General features: G+C 46.7%; 7 protein-coding genes across 7 annotated transcripts; 5 read left to right on the plus strand and 2 right to left on the minus strand.

Annotated features, from left to right (window-relative positions):
- Positions 1-530: 530 nt before the first annotated feature.
- Positions 531-984, minus strand: LOC122614670 (small ubiquitin-related modifier). Its single transcript, XM_043789290.1, has one exon. The coding sequence runs from the start codon at positions 925-927 to the stop codon at positions 688-690; it is 240 nt and encodes a 79-aa protein (XP_043645225.1). The 5' UTR covers positions 928-984; the 3' UTR covers positions 531-687.
- Positions 985-1722: 738 nt separating this feature from the next.
- On the plus strand, positions 1723-3413 carry LOC122613104 (juvenile hormone epoxide hydrolase 1). Its single transcript, XM_043787112.1, has 3 exons — positions 1723-2259; positions 2318-2522; positions 2595-3413. The coding sequence occupies exons 1-3, from the start codon at positions 1859-1861 to the stop codon at positions 3393-3395; spliced, it is 1407 nt and encodes a 468-aa protein (XP_043643047.1). The 5' UTR covers positions 1723-1858; the 3' UTR covers positions 3396-3413.
- A 1274-nt stretch (positions 3414-4687) lies between these two features.
- LOC122612570 (juvenile hormone epoxide hydrolase 1) lies at positions 4688-6800 on the plus strand. Its single transcript, XM_043786278.1, has 4 exons — positions 4688-4967; positions 5178-5377; positions 5494-5701; positions 5870-6800. The coding sequence occupies exons 1-4, from the start codon at positions 4770-4772 to the stop codon at positions 6656-6658; spliced, it is 1395 nt and encodes a 464-aa protein (XP_043642213.1). The 5' UTR covers positions 4688-4769; the 3' UTR covers positions 6659-6800.
- Positions 6801-7433: 633 nt separating this feature from the next.
- Positions 7434-9110, plus strand: LOC122613116 (juvenile hormone epoxide hydrolase 1). The gene is made up of 4 exons (XM_043787135.1): positions 7434-7684; positions 7747-7946; positions 8001-8211; positions 8270-9110. The coding sequence occupies exons 1-4, from the start codon at positions 7475-7477 to the stop codon at positions 9071-9073; spliced, it is 1425 nt and encodes a 474-aa protein (XP_043643070.1). The 5' UTR covers positions 7434-7474; the 3' UTR covers positions 9074-9110.
- Positions 9111-9403: 293 nt separating this feature from the next.
- On the plus strand, positions 9404-10553 carry LOC122613285 (microtubule-associated protein RP/EB family member 1). The gene is made up of 2 exons (XM_043787389.1): positions 9404-9807; positions 9866-10553. The coding sequence occupies exons 1-2, from the start codon at positions 9678-9680 to the stop codon at positions 10480-10482; spliced, it is 747 nt and encodes a 248-aa protein (XP_043643324.1). The 5' UTR covers positions 9404-9677; the 3' UTR covers positions 10483-10553.
- On the minus strand, positions 10514-11582 carry LOC122613284 (coiled-coil domain-containing protein 130 homolog). The gene has a single exon (XM_043787388.1). It carries the CDS (start codon positions 11499-11501, stop codon positions 10551-10553), a length of 951 nt encoding a protein of 316 aa, XP_043643323.1. The 5' UTR covers positions 11502-11582; the 3' UTR covers positions 10514-10550.
- A 266-nt stretch (positions 11583-11848) lies between these two features.
- LOC122612586 (methionine--tRNA ligase, cytoplasmic) lies at positions 11849-15617 on the plus strand. The gene is made up of 6 exons (XM_043786300.1): positions 11849-12082; positions 12169-12290; positions 12367-13202; positions 13261-13365; positions 13429-14580; positions 14642-15617. The coding sequence occupies exons 1-6, from the start codon at positions 11980-11982 to the stop codon at positions 15387-15389; spliced, it is 3066 nt and encodes a 1021-aa protein (XP_043642235.1). The 5' UTR covers positions 11849-11979; the 3' UTR covers positions 15390-15617.
- The last annotated feature ends 49 nt before the right edge of the window (positions 15618-15666 follow it).

The following is a 15666-nucleotide window of genomic DNA, read 5'->3' on the forward strand; positions in this document are numbered from 1 at the left end:
TGGAGCACTCAATAAAATGGGAATTAGCCCGACGGAGCCGGCATTAATGGTCCGCGATTCGGGTCCGGAATAGGAACCTCTCCATTTCCCCCGGAGGTGGCACCTTTGACACGCTTCCAAGTATCAATGCGATTTGTTTGCGGCACGCGAACAAACTTTAGTCTTATTTTTCTATTTTTTTTTTGTTTTCAGCTGCAGTGCATCGGAAGTGAATTTGAGTCCTTTGACTGCGGCATGGTAATTGCGTTAATTTCGCTCGAATTACGTTTCACATCATTGTTTTTGCCACGGCGGCCACGCCTCCTTTTTGCTGTCTTGCATGTTTGGCGGCACTTCTGTGGCTTTTTCGAGTCTCCTTGCTCCTTGCCCCTTGAACCCCACGCTAGTTGCATGTCGACAGCATTATTGGTGCCCTTACAATTTATGCGAATTATCCCCGGCCTTTGATGCACACGGAAATATAAATGTGTAACATTTAAACATATTGGCACAAAAGCTAATGGATGGAATATCCAACATACTACTAATGATTATCCAACATAAATATGACATATTTATAAATAAAACATTTTTACAATTTGTATCCAAATATAATTCTTTCGGTGTATGACTAGCATATGTCGCCTGCTACCCTCTCGCAGTTCATTGCCTTTATTAACTTTATTATGCTTTCATGGTCTTCGTGCACTAGGTTCCTTCTAAAACATCCACTATGTCATGATCCTCCATGGCCAAAGAGTCGAATGTGTCCTCCTCCCGGATTTTCTCGCCATCGAAGACCAGAATCAGAGACTCAGAGGAAACGCCAAGTGCCTGGGCATATTTTTGCTTGAGAAGTGCGGCCAAAGGTTCATCCGTGTTCACATGACACTGCAGTTTATGGCCATTTGAGGATAGAAGCCAAATGGTCTTGCTCTGATTGGCCATGAAGTGGAAAATAAAAGTACTAGGACTCTATTTAGATAGTGATCGGAGCCACGTGGCCTTCTGATCGGCAGACTTCATTTCATTCATTTTTTCGCTTTTTTGTTTGGAGCCACATCATCAGTGGCAGAAGAAGGGCTGAGATTTACGATCAGTTGCCGGCGTAGCGCTTACCAATAAATAAGTTCCAGGAGAGCTTCGATAAGATAATGGTGGCCTATAAGTAGCTGGGACTATTCCCAAGTCACCATCGCACTTGTCTCATATAGTATGTACTTATGTGTGGGTCAGCCTATCTCGCTCCCAAATCAATGGGCTATTCAAGGTGCAGACTCGGGTAGCAAACCCAGTAGTATCGGGCAGACTAACCGCAGTGCACCTTGGTATTGAGTCATTCAGAAACAGCTAAGATATATAATATATAGTATAGCTTCGGCAATTAGCTCAGTACAATATATTTTAGGGTACAAAGCTTTAACAATATTTTAATACATTTGTATTTGTATTTTATTAACCATTTAAGGAAATGCATAAAATAATTGGCACTTAAAGGTAACCCCAAACAAGTAAGCAGTGCCCATTAACCTTTGACTGGAAGCAGGCCACATTGTAGCCAAACCTATGGAGCAAAGTTCAAGGTGACAATATTTGGAACCACTGTGCGCGATAGCCAGCTATCTAAACGAATTTATAAATATTATACGAACATATACTATAACGGCGACAGCGAATTTCGATAGAGCTTTGCGAGACAATGTGGGGAATGAGTATATGCGCCGGCAGTCAGTTCTTTGGCGGCTTTCTGGGTGTACGGTCGTCTTTGTTCCAGATTCAAATTCGGATTTGGAATATCTAACCATTATCTCTTTTGAGAGGTACGAGGTGGCTCATTTGAATTCATAACGAGTGGGAGCTAATTGCGCCTGTGGCCAGAATGAAGTGCCTGATAGTGTTTGGGCTGATTGTGGCCCTGTTCGGTGCCTTCGTGGGCTATGGCTACGTGGTGTTCACGGATCTGACCAAGCCCCTGCCCAAGCCGGAGTTCAAGGACGACACCTACTGGGGTCCTGGCGATGCCAAGGACTTTGTGCCCGACGAGAAGATCTACGAGTTCAAGCTGCAGGTGCCCCCATCGGAGATCGATGATCTGCGAAAGGAGCTCAACCGCACGCTGAGACTCACCGAACCGCTGGAAGGGATCGCCTTTGAGTACGGATTCAACACCTACGCGCTGGAGCAGTTTGTGGACTACTGGCGGGACAAGTACCTGACCAAGTGGGATGAGCGCCAGGAGCTGTTCAACTCCTTCAAGCAGTACAAGACCGAAATTCAGGGGTGGGTAGAAAAGCTTTGATTATATGGATGCCATGCTAAATATGTAATACCCCCGCAGTTTGAACATTCACTACATTCACGAGAAGGTATCGGAGGACGCCCAGGAAACGAAACACGTGTATCCTCTGCTCCTGCTGCACGGCTGGCCAGGATCAGTGCGCGAGTTCTTCGACTTTATACCCATGCTCACCAAGCACTCAAACATCACGGATTACGCTTTTGAGGTCGTGGCACCTTCCCTGGTGGGCTACGGATGGTCTGATGTGAGTGGTATTGGTTTTCCTAAAACTATTCAGTTCTTTAGTGCGTTATAATAATCTTTTTTATAACTTTAGGCTGCAACTCGTCCCGGTTTCAATGCCGCTGAAATGGCCACGGTGATGCGCAACCTGATGCTGCGTCTGGGCCACAAGAAGTTCTTCATCCAAGGCGGAGATTGGGGCAGCATCATTGGCAGCAACTTGGCCACCCTGTATCCGGAGAACGTGATCGGTTACCACTCGAACATGTGCGTCCTGCACTCGCCACTGGCTATTCTCAAGGGAATCTACGGCAGCTTCTACCCGGAGAAGTATCTGCCCAACAGATTCTTTGTGGACCATCACTTCCCCGTGTGGGACAAATGGCTGGAGCTGCTGCAGGAGAGCGGCTACTTCCACATCCAGGCCACCAAGCCAGATACGATTGGAGCGGCTCTGACCTCCAGTCCCGTGGGCTTGGCCGCCTATATCCTCGAGAAGTTCCAGACCTGCACGAATCCTGGCCTGCAGCAGGACTTTGGCGCCATAGTGACGGTCTTCGGCTTGGAGACTGTGCTGGACAACCTGATGGTCTACTACCTGACCAACTCGGCCACCACGGCGGCTCGTTTCTATCTGGAGAACGTGTCCAAGGCGTACAGGGATCTCCAGCTGGATCGGGTGCAGTCCCCGGTTCCCATGGGCTGTGCCCGCTTCCGATTCGATCTGCCCTCGGTCACCGACTGGCAGCTGAGGGACAAGTTCCCCAACCTGACCCACTCGATGTACTTCCAGCAGGGCAGCCACTTTGCCGCGCTGGAGATGCCGGCCATGTTGTTCAATGACTTTACCGCCTTTGTGGCAAAGATTGGCCTCCACGGTGAGGTGAGGAAATAAATTGTTTTACTATACTTACCAAACGGTCTTTGTACTTTGGCTGGGATAAAGATAGCTTTAAAGTTGGTTACCTGATGACAATGTATTTTATGGGCGGTTTTGCAGTAATGGGTGGGAATGGGTCACATAACATGTTTCTCAATTAGACTGCAATGGCTGGGTGTCAAGATGTCAATTGAACCATATTTTACGCGACTTTATTACTTATAAAAATATAAACATCTTTTTATTTATAGTTTATAATTTTCATTCAACAAAATTTTGCATTTCCAGATTATCAGTTGATAAGAACTGTTAAAAGCGGTTATATACTTTTATTCTCGTACCCTTTACTCGTAGAGTGAAAGGGTATACTCGATTCGTTGGAAAATATGTAACACATAGAAGTATATAATGATCTGGTCATGCATCTGTCGTAGCACCTCTTAAGTATAAAGTTAAAATTACTTCACGATCCCGTACTACAGCAGATTGTAAACAACCATTTTGAATGTAACCCGTAGTTAAATGCTATTGATTGTCTATTGATTTTTAACTTATCAAAGCTTGGCGTGTTGGTAATTGGAAATCCCAATAATTTAGTTTATTTACCTTATATATTTTGTATTTAGTTAAGTGTCATTAAACATTTTAAGTCTAAGTATGAAATGTTTTTTGTTTCGTGGGTTATATACTTTTATTCTCGTACCCGTTACTCGTAAAGTGAAAGGGTATACTCGATTCGTTGGAAAATATGTAACACATAGAGGGAGGCATTTTCGACCCTACAAAGTATATAATGATCTGGTCATGCCAGTCTGTCCGTAGGCACGCCTCTTAAGTATACAGTTTAAAATGTACTTCACGATCCCGAACTACAGCAGATTGTAAACAACCATTTTTGAATGTAACCCATTTGATGTCATTAAATAAATGCTATTGATTGTCTATTGATTTTTAACTTATCAAAGCTTGGCGTGTTGGTAATTGGAAATCTCAATCATTTAATTTATTTACTTTATTTATTTTGTATTTAGTTAAGTGTCATTAAACATTTTAAGTCTAAGCATGAAATGTTTTTTGTTTCGTGGGTTGACCCACTGATAAATGGAACTGCTGATCATCTTCCTAAAGTAACTGTAAAGCTTTAGTTAGCAAATTGCTCTCCTTCAAAAGCTTGCCCAAATTCTCAATTTATTTGCCATATCATGCTCGCATTGCATTGCAGTGTAGAAGACGATCCACATGAAATCCACAAGCGGGGCGAAGCTTTTGTTTGCCGGTAGTTTGCGATTTACAAATCATTTGTGCTCGACGATCGCACGCGATCAGTTGCGTAGTTGACCGAGGTCTCGCCAGATATATCATATATATAGAATATAGTATAGACACACCATGGCGAATATCTGGCCGCGGATCCTGGTCGGAGCTGTGACCATCCTGGTGGCCGTTGGGTATAAGAACTATCGCGATCTTTCGGCGCCCGGCAAGAGACCCGATCTGGACAACCAGGAATACTGGGGTCCAACGTTGAAGGAACCCTATCGGGAGAACAAGGCCATCCTACCCTTCGACATCAGCGTTAAGCCAGAGGTAAATGAATATACTATACCATACCACTAAATAAATGTGTATAATGCTTATAGCTTATAAAAAACCAAATCATCATGATATGCGTTAAACATATTTATATTCATGCTGGTAAGCAAGTATCATTGTACCATATAAGATCATATGGAATTATAACAATATATATTATAATCATTTTAACAATCTTATATCCTTCATCTCATCTTACCAAAGGTTATTGAGGATCTTATCAGCCAGCTGAATCGTCCTTTGAAAGCGCAGGCGCCACTGGAGGGCGTGGGCTTTAAGTACGGTTTCAATGCCAACGAATTGGCCAAGGTGGTGAAATACTGGCGGGATACATATCTGGCCAAGTGGAGCGATCGGGAGCAGTATCTCAAGAAGCTGGATCACTACCAAACGGAGATCCAGGGGTGAGTGCGCGGCATTACTTAGGGAAATCCGAAGTCTTTCACGCTTAATTAGTTGCCTGCATTTGCACATTAACCTGAGAAGTTAACCCCAAATGTATTTTTTCCCATTTTTGCAGTTTAAAAATTCACTTTATTCATGCCAAGCCAAAGCAGGTGAAAGGCCAGAAGCCCAAGAAGGTTCTGCCTCTGCTTCTGATGCACGGATGGCCGGGAACTGTTCGCGAATTCTACGACTTCATTCCCCTCCTGACCACGCCCAGCGATAAGAGCGACTACGTCTTCGAGGTTATTGCACCCAGTCTGCCCGGCTATGGATGGTCCCAGGTTAGTCTTGCTTCCTAACTAAGTATTTATCAATATATCTTCTTTCAAACCTACAAAAGTCATAAGCTATAGAACTTATCTCTTACTCTGACATTAATATATAGCTTTAAGGTAGACAAGTTATTTAAACAGCACTCACATACTAATTGAATATTTTCCTAACTCCAGGGCTCTTCCAAAACTGGATTCGGTGTGGCTCAGGTGGCGGTGGTGATGCGCAACCTGATGCTCCGAGTGGGATTCGATAAGTTCCTGGTGCAAGGTGGCGATTGGGGCTCTTTAATCGGCTCCAATGTTGCCTCACTTTTCCCGGAGAACGTGCTGGGCTATCACTCCAATATGTGCGGTAACAACAGCCCCATGGGACAGTTGAGGCTGTTGCTGGCCTCCTTCTTCCCCAGCTGGTATGTGGACAGCCAGTATGCGGACTTCTACAAGGGACTGGGCCACTTGTTCGGCACCATACTGGAGGAGATGGGCTATGCCCACATTCAGGCCTCCAAGCCAGACACCATCGGCAATGCTTTGATCGACAATCCAACTGGTCTGGCTAGCTATATTCTGGAGAAGTTCTCCACATGGACGAATACGGAATTCAGATTGCTTCCGGACGGCGGACTGACCAAGAAATTCACCTACGATCAGCTGCTGGACAACGTGATGATCTACTATGTGACCAACTCCATTACCACCTCCATGCGCCTGTACTCCGAGTCCATGGTTGCCTCGCAGTTTGCCCTGGCCGTCGATTCTGTGCCCATCCAGGCCAAGGCTGGCTGCGCCCGTTTCGCCCATGAGATCACGCATGTTCCCGACTCGGTTTTGGCCAATAAGTTCCCCAATCTGGTGCACAGTAGCCACCACCGGGATGGAGGTCACTTCCCCGCTTTTGAGCTGCCCCAGCAGCTGTACGATGACTTTGTGTCCTTTGTCCAGAAAGCTAATTTCTCCTCATAGAATTCGTTTATCATTAGTTATACATAGGAATCCATTGTACACTTTCATCGTGATTTTTCAAAGAAAATGTAATGTTTGTTGCGAAAATTAAATCAAATCGGCTTGGTGATTTTATTTGCCTTATCTGCGTTGAAAACCGAAAGTTAAAGAGTTTTTTGTTTGGAATACACGAGTGGCGAGCAAAGGGGAAATGTGTGTTTGCTTTCATAAGTACACATATGTAGATATATCTAAGCTCAGAACGATCTTACGTAACTTATACCTAGGGGCTATAGACTATAGTCGACATTGGTATACCCTTTGCAAAGAAAACTAAATGGCATTAAGGATATATCGATGAAAGGAACATGAAGGGTGCAAACATGTCTAGCATACCCCAGTGTAGTGGGGTATTTTTTACCTAAACTGGAAGCCCAGCTGCGTCGCAAAATATAAATAATTCGACGGTCTCATGCTCAATATAGCACACACAACTATATAGTACATACATACAACCCCTCCGGTCTTTCCCCGAAAAAGCTTCAAACAAAAACCCGGCATGACGAGCCGAAGCTTTGACGGGTAAATAAACAAACAAGCCGGTTTATTCGAGTCATCCACGATGTGGAAAGCCGCTGCTCCGTCTCGGTGGAGACGAGTCCGAAGTAAACCCGCGATAAGCCGCAACTGATCGGTGTAGGGTGTTCGGCGGTCACTCAAAGTCGCTTATCATCGTGAGCGTGGAAAACGAGAGCTGTGCCCGCGATGATATGGTAGAATCGTCGGAATCGTAGCTGCAATCCGAGGCAGTCTGAGTGGAAGCGCTGATAGAAGCAGATGGGTGTCACTGGTAAAATTCTGGTCTTGATACTGGCCATTGGCGGTGGGTTGGTCTATAAGAATGTGACCCAGCTGTGGGCGGACTTGCCTGCGCCAAAGTTGGATCCCCAGGAGTGGTGGGGCGATGAGGCGCAGCCCAAGGATTACGAAGCCTATTTGAAGAACAGTTCGGAGGTGATAGGCAATAAGCTTAGTTATCCGGATAAGGTGAGTGTGTCTATCTACTATTTTATACTATATATATATAAACACATACGCACCATCTACAGACCATTGCTGATCTGAGAGAGCGTCTCAATCGCACCCTGCGCCTTACGCCTCCGCTCGAGGGCGTGGCTTTCGAGTACGGATTTAATACGGATTACCTTAGGGAGGTCGTGGAGTATTGGCGCGATGACTACCTGCCGCGTTGGCGCGAACGCGAGGTGTTCCTTTGGCAGTTCAACCACTTTACCACCGATATTCAGGGGTAAGATAAGGTGCCCACTTATCATATCCACAGATAGTAACAATGGGTTTCTAGGCTACGCACACACTTCCTCCATTTGATGGTTTATGATGACAACAAAGTGGGTAAGCAACACTACCCGGTGTTGCTGCTCCACGGATGGCCGGGATCGGTGCGGGAGTTCTACGATCTCATCCATTTGCTCCACCAGAGCAACCTGGACAAGAACAACAAGTACATCTTCAACGTGGTGGTTCCCAGTTTACCTGGTTACGGCTGGTCTGAGGTGGGTTTTCTCGAATCTAAAGGGTATGTCATGAGCTCAGCTATCTCTTATCCTGCAGGGCACCTCAAGGAAGGGTCTGGGTCCCGCTCAGGTGGCCGTGATGATGAGGAATCTTATGCTGCGCTTGGGATACGACAAATTCTTTATCCAGGGCGGAGACTGGGGCAGCATCATTGGCAGCAACATTGCCACCTTATATCCGGAAAACGTGCTCGGCTATCACTCGAACTTGTGCAACAATATGAGTCCCAAGTCGCTGGCCAAGGGTTTGTTGGCCGAATTTTGGCCCAGTTTGTTTGTGCCCTCTGGCTTTGAGGACTTCTTCTTCCCGAAGTCCAACGAACTAAGGTACCTAATGGAGGAGAGTGGCTACTTCCACATCCAGGCCACCAAGCCGGACACCATTGGAGCCGCCCTCACCGATAACCCAGTGGGTCTGGCCGCTTACATCCTGGAGAAGTTCTCCACGTGGACGAATCCCAGCTACCGATCTCTGCGGGACGGAGGACTCACGAAGCGCTATAAGATGGATGCCCTGCTGGACAACCTGATGATCTACTATCTGACCAACTCCATCACCACTTCGCAGCGACTCTATGCGGAACAGTATGCCCAGGCACAGCGGGACTTGCACCTGGAGCGGGTACCAACTCGGGTGCCAACTGGATGTGCCCGTTTCAAGAGTGACATTATGCAGTTCCTGGATTTCCAGCTGAAGGATAAGTACACGAACCTGGTGCACAGCACCTACCACAAACAGGGTGGACACTTTGCCGCTCTGGAGGTTCCGAAGGTCCTCTACAAGGACTTTATTGACTTTGTGAAAACGGTGGAACGTAAGTTTAAAATTAAGACACTGTAGATATTTGCCAATAAAGGTTTAATTGTTTTTCAAAAAAGGCGGTTTTCATTTGGTATCGATAACTTAAAAAGCTAACTTATCTGGTTGTGATCCTGCAAATGTACCCTTTTCTAGGTACCCGAAAAAATAGTATTTTTAAGAAGAAATAGCCTCTTTGTGAAAAGAAAGCTCAGCTGTGTTTTAAATTTAGTGTATTTTACACATACGCCACTTTAATATTTATAATTATGTATAGTTAATTTTTATCATTATCAGTTTAACATTTTTTTTCCCATGAAATCATAAAATACCAAAAAGGGTACCGTGTTTTAGGGCCAATTACCTCCCATCCCTGATCCTGGAGCATTACAATCGGGAATCGGAGTTAACGTGACTGCGCAGATTGTCAAGAACATATAGAAAAATTAAAATTGAATTATATTAAAATTTATTTATTATTAAAATTAAGCATCCAGGTACTTTGTGTGAGAAACAGGCTGGTCCAGAAGCGCACAGAACCAAATCTTATACCACAATCAAGAAGTTGGCCATAAAGTTTGGAAGACAAAGAAACTCAAAAAAAGGAGTAACAGTAAAAGGGTGACATTTTCTGACAGACAATAAAATGACTGATTTAAAGTTAACTGTGGCACTGACCAGCGTCAATGCGGAGAATATGTCCCGGCACGATATGCTCCAGTGGGTGAACAACATGGTCCAAGGCCACTTCAAGAAGATCGAGGAGCTGTGCTCGGGTAAGATCCATGAGGTCCAACATTTTGCAAGGCTGCTAAGTTTGTTGGTCTTTCCCAGGTGCTGCCTACTGCCAGATGATGGAGATGATCTTTCCCAATTGCATTAACCTGAAGCGCGTCAAGATGAGCGCCAAACTGGAGCACGAGTATCTGCACAATCTTAAGCTTTTCCAGGAAGCCTTCAATCGCTTGAAACTGGACAAAACGGTGCCAATCGATCGACTGATCAAGGGACGCTTCCAAGACAACTTTGAGTTCCTGCAGTGGTTCAAGAAGTTCTTCGACTCGCAGGCACCGGGCTTGGAGAACATCAAGTCGCTGGCCAATGCGCCGGCGGTCAAGCCCATTAAGCCGCGCCAATTCGTCAAGGAGAGATCTCCAGTTAACGCCAGTGATGATGCCCTCAAAGAGCTGATTGATGAAATGAAGACCCTAAGCCTGAAGAGGGAGGACATCATGGAGGCCAGCAATCAGATCTACAACAAACTGCGTCTGGTCGAGGATCTGGTGAACGACATGATCAACAACAACCAGCAAGTTGAGTTGTGTAAACGCATACAAACGGTGCTCTACAAAACGATAGATGGCGAGATCAACGAAGAACCCATTGAAGTTAATGAGGATAATGGAGATGGTGGCTCTGGATCTGCGGATCCCAACGACGGATTATATTAAGCAATTATCTCTTCTACACGTTCTGTTTTTATAATTATTTTATTATTTATAAACAAAGCATTATCAAATCAGCCGTTGGAATCATTGTCTGAGGAGGAGTAATCACCCACTAAACTCAAGGGCTTTTCGTTCGGGGTTGATGATGTAGTTTCGTCCAACTTTCTACGCCGGATGCCCAGATCCTGTAGTTGGAGCTGGGTATTCAGAGCCTTCTGTCGCTTGAGTCCACCAAAAGTGGTGGCTGTTGCTCCCGGAAGCGCTGGACGCATAAGCAGCTCCAACCGCTGCTCTGATTCCCGTTCCAGTGCTGACTTGGTCTGCAGCTTCATCAGGGCTGCCATTTCTCGATCCTGTGCTGTTTCGGGGAGCAGAGCAATGTCCAAACTGCTCTTGGCCAACAACTGTCGATCCTGCTCCTGCTGACCATTGATCTCTTTCTTCTGCTGGCGAAACTCGGCGCGTAGGCGACTATTTGCCATATAGCTGTCATCCCATACACTCATGTTGCGCTCCACCAGCTTCTGGAGCACGGGTTTGGCATCTGCCCCTGCCTTGGCATCCTTGGCTTGATGCTCTAACTTGTACATGGCATCGTCGAAGAGACGTTTTTGCACCTCCTTGGTTTCCGGTACAACTTGCTCGTTCTGCAGGGGATCCCAGCGGTTTTCTTGCCGTCTAGCCCCCGAAAGTATAACATAGTCCAAATTGCCGGGATCCGTCTGGATCTCGAAGTGATTGTCGCACAAATGGCACTTCATTCGAAACTTGAAAACCGGCGTAGTGTAGTACATGCCCACCTTGGTCTTCTCGGCATTGTAGCGCACACCCATGCCGATGTGGTTCTTGCATCCATCGCACCAGATATTGTAGGGCATCTCAAAACGGATGATGATGATGCCCAGGTGAATCTTTCGGGCCCGCTCCCGCAGGGCGTGGGTGCCCTGGAACTTGTTGAGACCGCCCTTCTTCGGATCATAGTCGGGCGGATAGTATTTGTTCTGCCCCTTGCGTTCACCCATTTTTTAACTGCGCAGGATTACTTAAATATTAAAACTAATTAGCTCGGACTTTTTGGTCTGAAATGTAAATAAATACTTTTGTTTTCGTCAAATCAGCTGTTTGAAGCCGCTGGTGATGGCACTATTGGTGGTTCGAAAAAAGCTAAAAATAGCCAGAAAATAATATGCTTGATCTATTAACATTAATAACTAGTTATTATTAGACATATATATCTGATAATATAAAATGTGAGATATAAGATTTAAAGATGTACCATATTACCTGTTATTTAAATGCCAATCGTACTTCTTCAATTACTAAAGTTGGTTTCAAATGAAATAGATAAGTAATCGATAACATCACAGGCGGCGTGACAGCTTTTCCATTCGTCCCATCTCCAAAATAGTAGTTTCTCGTGGGCATCGTCCGAAATTTGGTTGGATTTTTAACCCTTTTGCCACGTAAATTGAATTAGAATTAGCGTCCGAACCCGGCAAAATGATAATCTACACGAATGAGGGCAACCCGCTGGGTTTGCAGCTGCTAATGCTAGCCAAATTCGCCAAGCGGCCGGTGCAGGTGCAGCTGGTTAACCTAAATGGTGAGTTCTGCCACGGATTCCCTTCAAATTCTTGGGAATGCCCTTTAATGACTCATTTCTGATGCAATAACTACTGTTGATTGCAGATGCCAAGTACAAGGACTTGCTAGTGCTGCCCACTTTGGAGCTGGACCACGGATTGCGCCTGTTCTCGCCGGCAGCCATTGCCAAGTACCTTCTCGTGGACGAGGGGCAGCGGCGCGATGAGGTAGGCCTTCCGAAAATTACTTATTGGGCCACGACCCCTAAAGGTTAAACTAATTTCCGCTTGTGTTTTTCCACAGTGGCTGGAATGGTCTGCCACGTTGCTAGCTCCGGCTTTGGCCCACCACATGGCTGTGGGCCACAAGGCAGATGCAAACGCGCTGCCCGTGCTGAATGCCCTGGTCAAGAAGCTGGACGACAGCCTGAAGGTCACTCCCTACCTGGCTGGCGACAAACCCAGCGCAGCCGATATCGCCGTTTGGTCGCTTCTAGCTCCAGATGGCACTCTGAAAGGAGCACAGAACGTGGACAGCTTGAGGGATTGGTATGGCAGGGTGAAAGCTCTACCCGAAGTACAGGAAGTTCTGGCCGAACAGCCGCTGAAGGATCTCACCTTTAATGCGCTGCAGCAGTCAAATCGCTACGGTGGCTTGCATCATGTACCATTAAAACGTCTCAGCCTGGCGGATGCAAGCAAACTGCTTGTGGATTCCACGCCAACGGTGGCGGATACGGTTACGGATGAGGAAATAAGCGCGGCACAGGCTGCCTTTACCTACACAGCTCCCAAGGAGTTCAAGGAGGAGCGAACTGTTCTTCCTAAACCCGGTGAGCGTAACGTGCTCATTACTTCGGCGCTTCCCTATGTCAACAATGTGCCACATTTGGGTAACATCATTGGTTGTGTTCTGTCTGCGGATATCTATGCCCGTTACTCGCGCTCTGCTGGTTACAACACACTGTTAATTTGCGGCACGGATGAGTACGGCACGGCCACCGAAAACAAGGCCCTGGCAGAGAACCTCACTCCCCGTGAGATCTGCGACAAGTACTTTGAGCTGCACAACGCCATATACCGCTGGTTCGGCATTGGCTTTGATTACTTCGGTCGTACCACAACCCAAGAGCAAACAGAGTAAGTTTTGGCTGCTAAGGCAATGATATCCTAATTGAAAAACCCTTGTTTTTCACAGCATTGTGCAGGAAGCCTTTAAGGATGTTCTCAAAGCTGGCTACATAATCACAGAAAGCGTGGAGCAATTGCTTTGCCAAAAGTGCGATCGTTTCCTGGCTGATCGGTGAGTATTTATGGTACTCTGCTTTAAGCTCAAACTTATTTATATTCTGCTATTTTGCTACAGATTTGTGGAGGGTACTTGCCCGCATCCCGGCTGTGGCTATGAGGACGCCCGTGGTGATCAGTGCGACAAGTGCGGAAAGCTGGTTAACGCCACTGAGCTCATCCGTCCCAGATGTAAGGTGTGCAACAGTGCCCCAGTGCTGCGTTCCTCCGACCAGTTGTTCATCGATCTGCCAAAGGCGGAACCACAACTCAAGGACTGGGTTGATAAGTCAGAAGGCGGATGGACGCATAACGCCAAGGTGATCACAAGGGCGTGGTTGAAGGAAGGTCTCAAGCCGCGTTGCATTACCCGCGATCTCAAGTGGGGCATTCCCGTTCCGCACGAGGGCTTTGAGAAGAAGGTCTTCTACGTCTGGTTCGATGCTCCATTTGGATACGTGTCCATGACAAAGCGCTACACGAAGGAGTACCAGCAGTGGTGGCAGCCGGCCAAGGGTACAGACGTCGAGCTCTTCCAGTTCATGGCAAAGGACAACGTGCCGTTCCACTCGGTGGTGTGGCCCAGTGTCCTGCTGGCCATCAACAAGGGGCATACACTTGTATCGCACATCATGGCAACCGAGTATCTGAACTACGAGGACGGCAAGTTCAGCAAGAGTCGAGGTATTGGCGTATTTGGCAACGATGCCCAGGAAACTGGCATTCCAGCTGATGTGTGGCGATTCTACTTGGCCTCTGCGCGACCTGAAGGTCAGGACTCCAGCTTCAGCTGGAATGATCTGGCTGCTAGAAACAATTCCGAGCTGCTGAATAACTTAGGAAACTTTGTGAACCGCGCCTTGGTCTTCTGCGAAAAGAATTTCAACAGCACTGTTCCCGAAGTGATCACCACTCAGGATGAACTTGTTCTGCTGGCGTTGATAAACCGAGAGCTGCGTGGCTACATCAACTCCATGGAGAAGGCCAAACTTCGGGATGGCATTCGTCATTTGTTGGCCATTTCCCGACATGGCAATGGATACATGCAAAGCCAACAGCCGTGGGTGCTACTCAAGGGCACTGATGACCAAAAGAAGCGAGCATCTACGATAATTGGTCTCTGTGTCAACATCGCCTGCCTCTTGGCGAATCTCCTCTTCCCCTACATGCCATCAACGGCCAGGACTCTATTTGGCCAGCTCAACGCGAAACAGACGCCGCTCAATGCTGAGTAAGTGTCTCTTAACGGAATGATAAAGTTCATATTAATATTATAACTTTCTCTATTGTAGGAAACCACTTATCACTTTACTGCTCCCCGCTGGTCACAAAATCGGCAAACCAGCTCCGCTCTTTGCCAAACTGGAGCAGTCCTTCATCGACGAACTCAAGGGCAAGTATGGCGGAGCTCAGGACACAAATGGTGCTGCTAAGAGCCAAACCAGCGCTGCTGATTTAGAGAAAGCCGTGCAAGATCAGGCGGATAAAGTGCGTCAGCTGAAGGCAAGCACCAAGGATAAGGCCGTTTGGCAACCGGAGGTGACCAAACTGCTGGACCTTAAAAAACAGCTGGAGGAGGCTAAGAAGACTGCATCGGCCGCCACGCCTGCCACGGCTGCTGCTCCCTCGGGTGGTTCACAATCAGTTCAGGATCTGGAGAAGGCTATCCAGGAGCAGGGCGACAAAGTGCGCAAGCTCAAAGGCAGCACAAAAGACAAAGCCGTGTGGCAGCCGGAGGTAAAAATCCTGCTGGACCTCAAAAAGCAACTGGAGGCGGCTCAAAAGGCGGCAAAGGCAGCTCCTGCAGCAAACGCAGCTGCTGCTTCCTCGCCCGCCGCCCCGGCTGATGCTGCTCAAGTGAAGGCATTGGAAGACAAAATAGCCCAGCAGGCAGAAAAGGTCAGGACTCTGAAGGCCTCTGGCGATGCCGCCGTGTGGAAACCCGAAGTTGATATTCTGTTGTCCCTCAAAAACCAGCTGGCGGCACTGACTGGAACACCAGCCGCTGGTGGACAGGGCAAGGGAAAGAAGAAGAAGTAAACCTCATCCTTCCTAACTAATAATCACGCTGGACATTTTTACCTCAACTTTTCTAAGCAGGCATTCGATGGCAAATCCTTAGTCACGGACTGACACAGTTCAATTCATCTCCTTTAAGTTTTGCGCGTGCATTTAACAAACTTTTGTATTTATTTGAAGTATGGCTAAATATTCAGTTAGTAATTTATTGAGTTTGTGAAAAAAAAATAAAAAAACCTTGACTTTCAACGGAATAGAATTTTAAATTTCGATACTAGATTACCAAAGCGGTTATCGA

The sequence above is a fragment of the Drosophila teissieri genome, chromosome 2R, assembly GCF_016746235.2.
Source record: "Drosophila teissieri strain GT53w chromosome 2R, Prin_Dtei_1.1, whole genome shotgun sequence".
Lineage (NCBI taxonomy): Eukaryota > Metazoa > Arthropoda > Insecta > Diptera > Drosophilidae > Drosophila > Drosophila teissieri.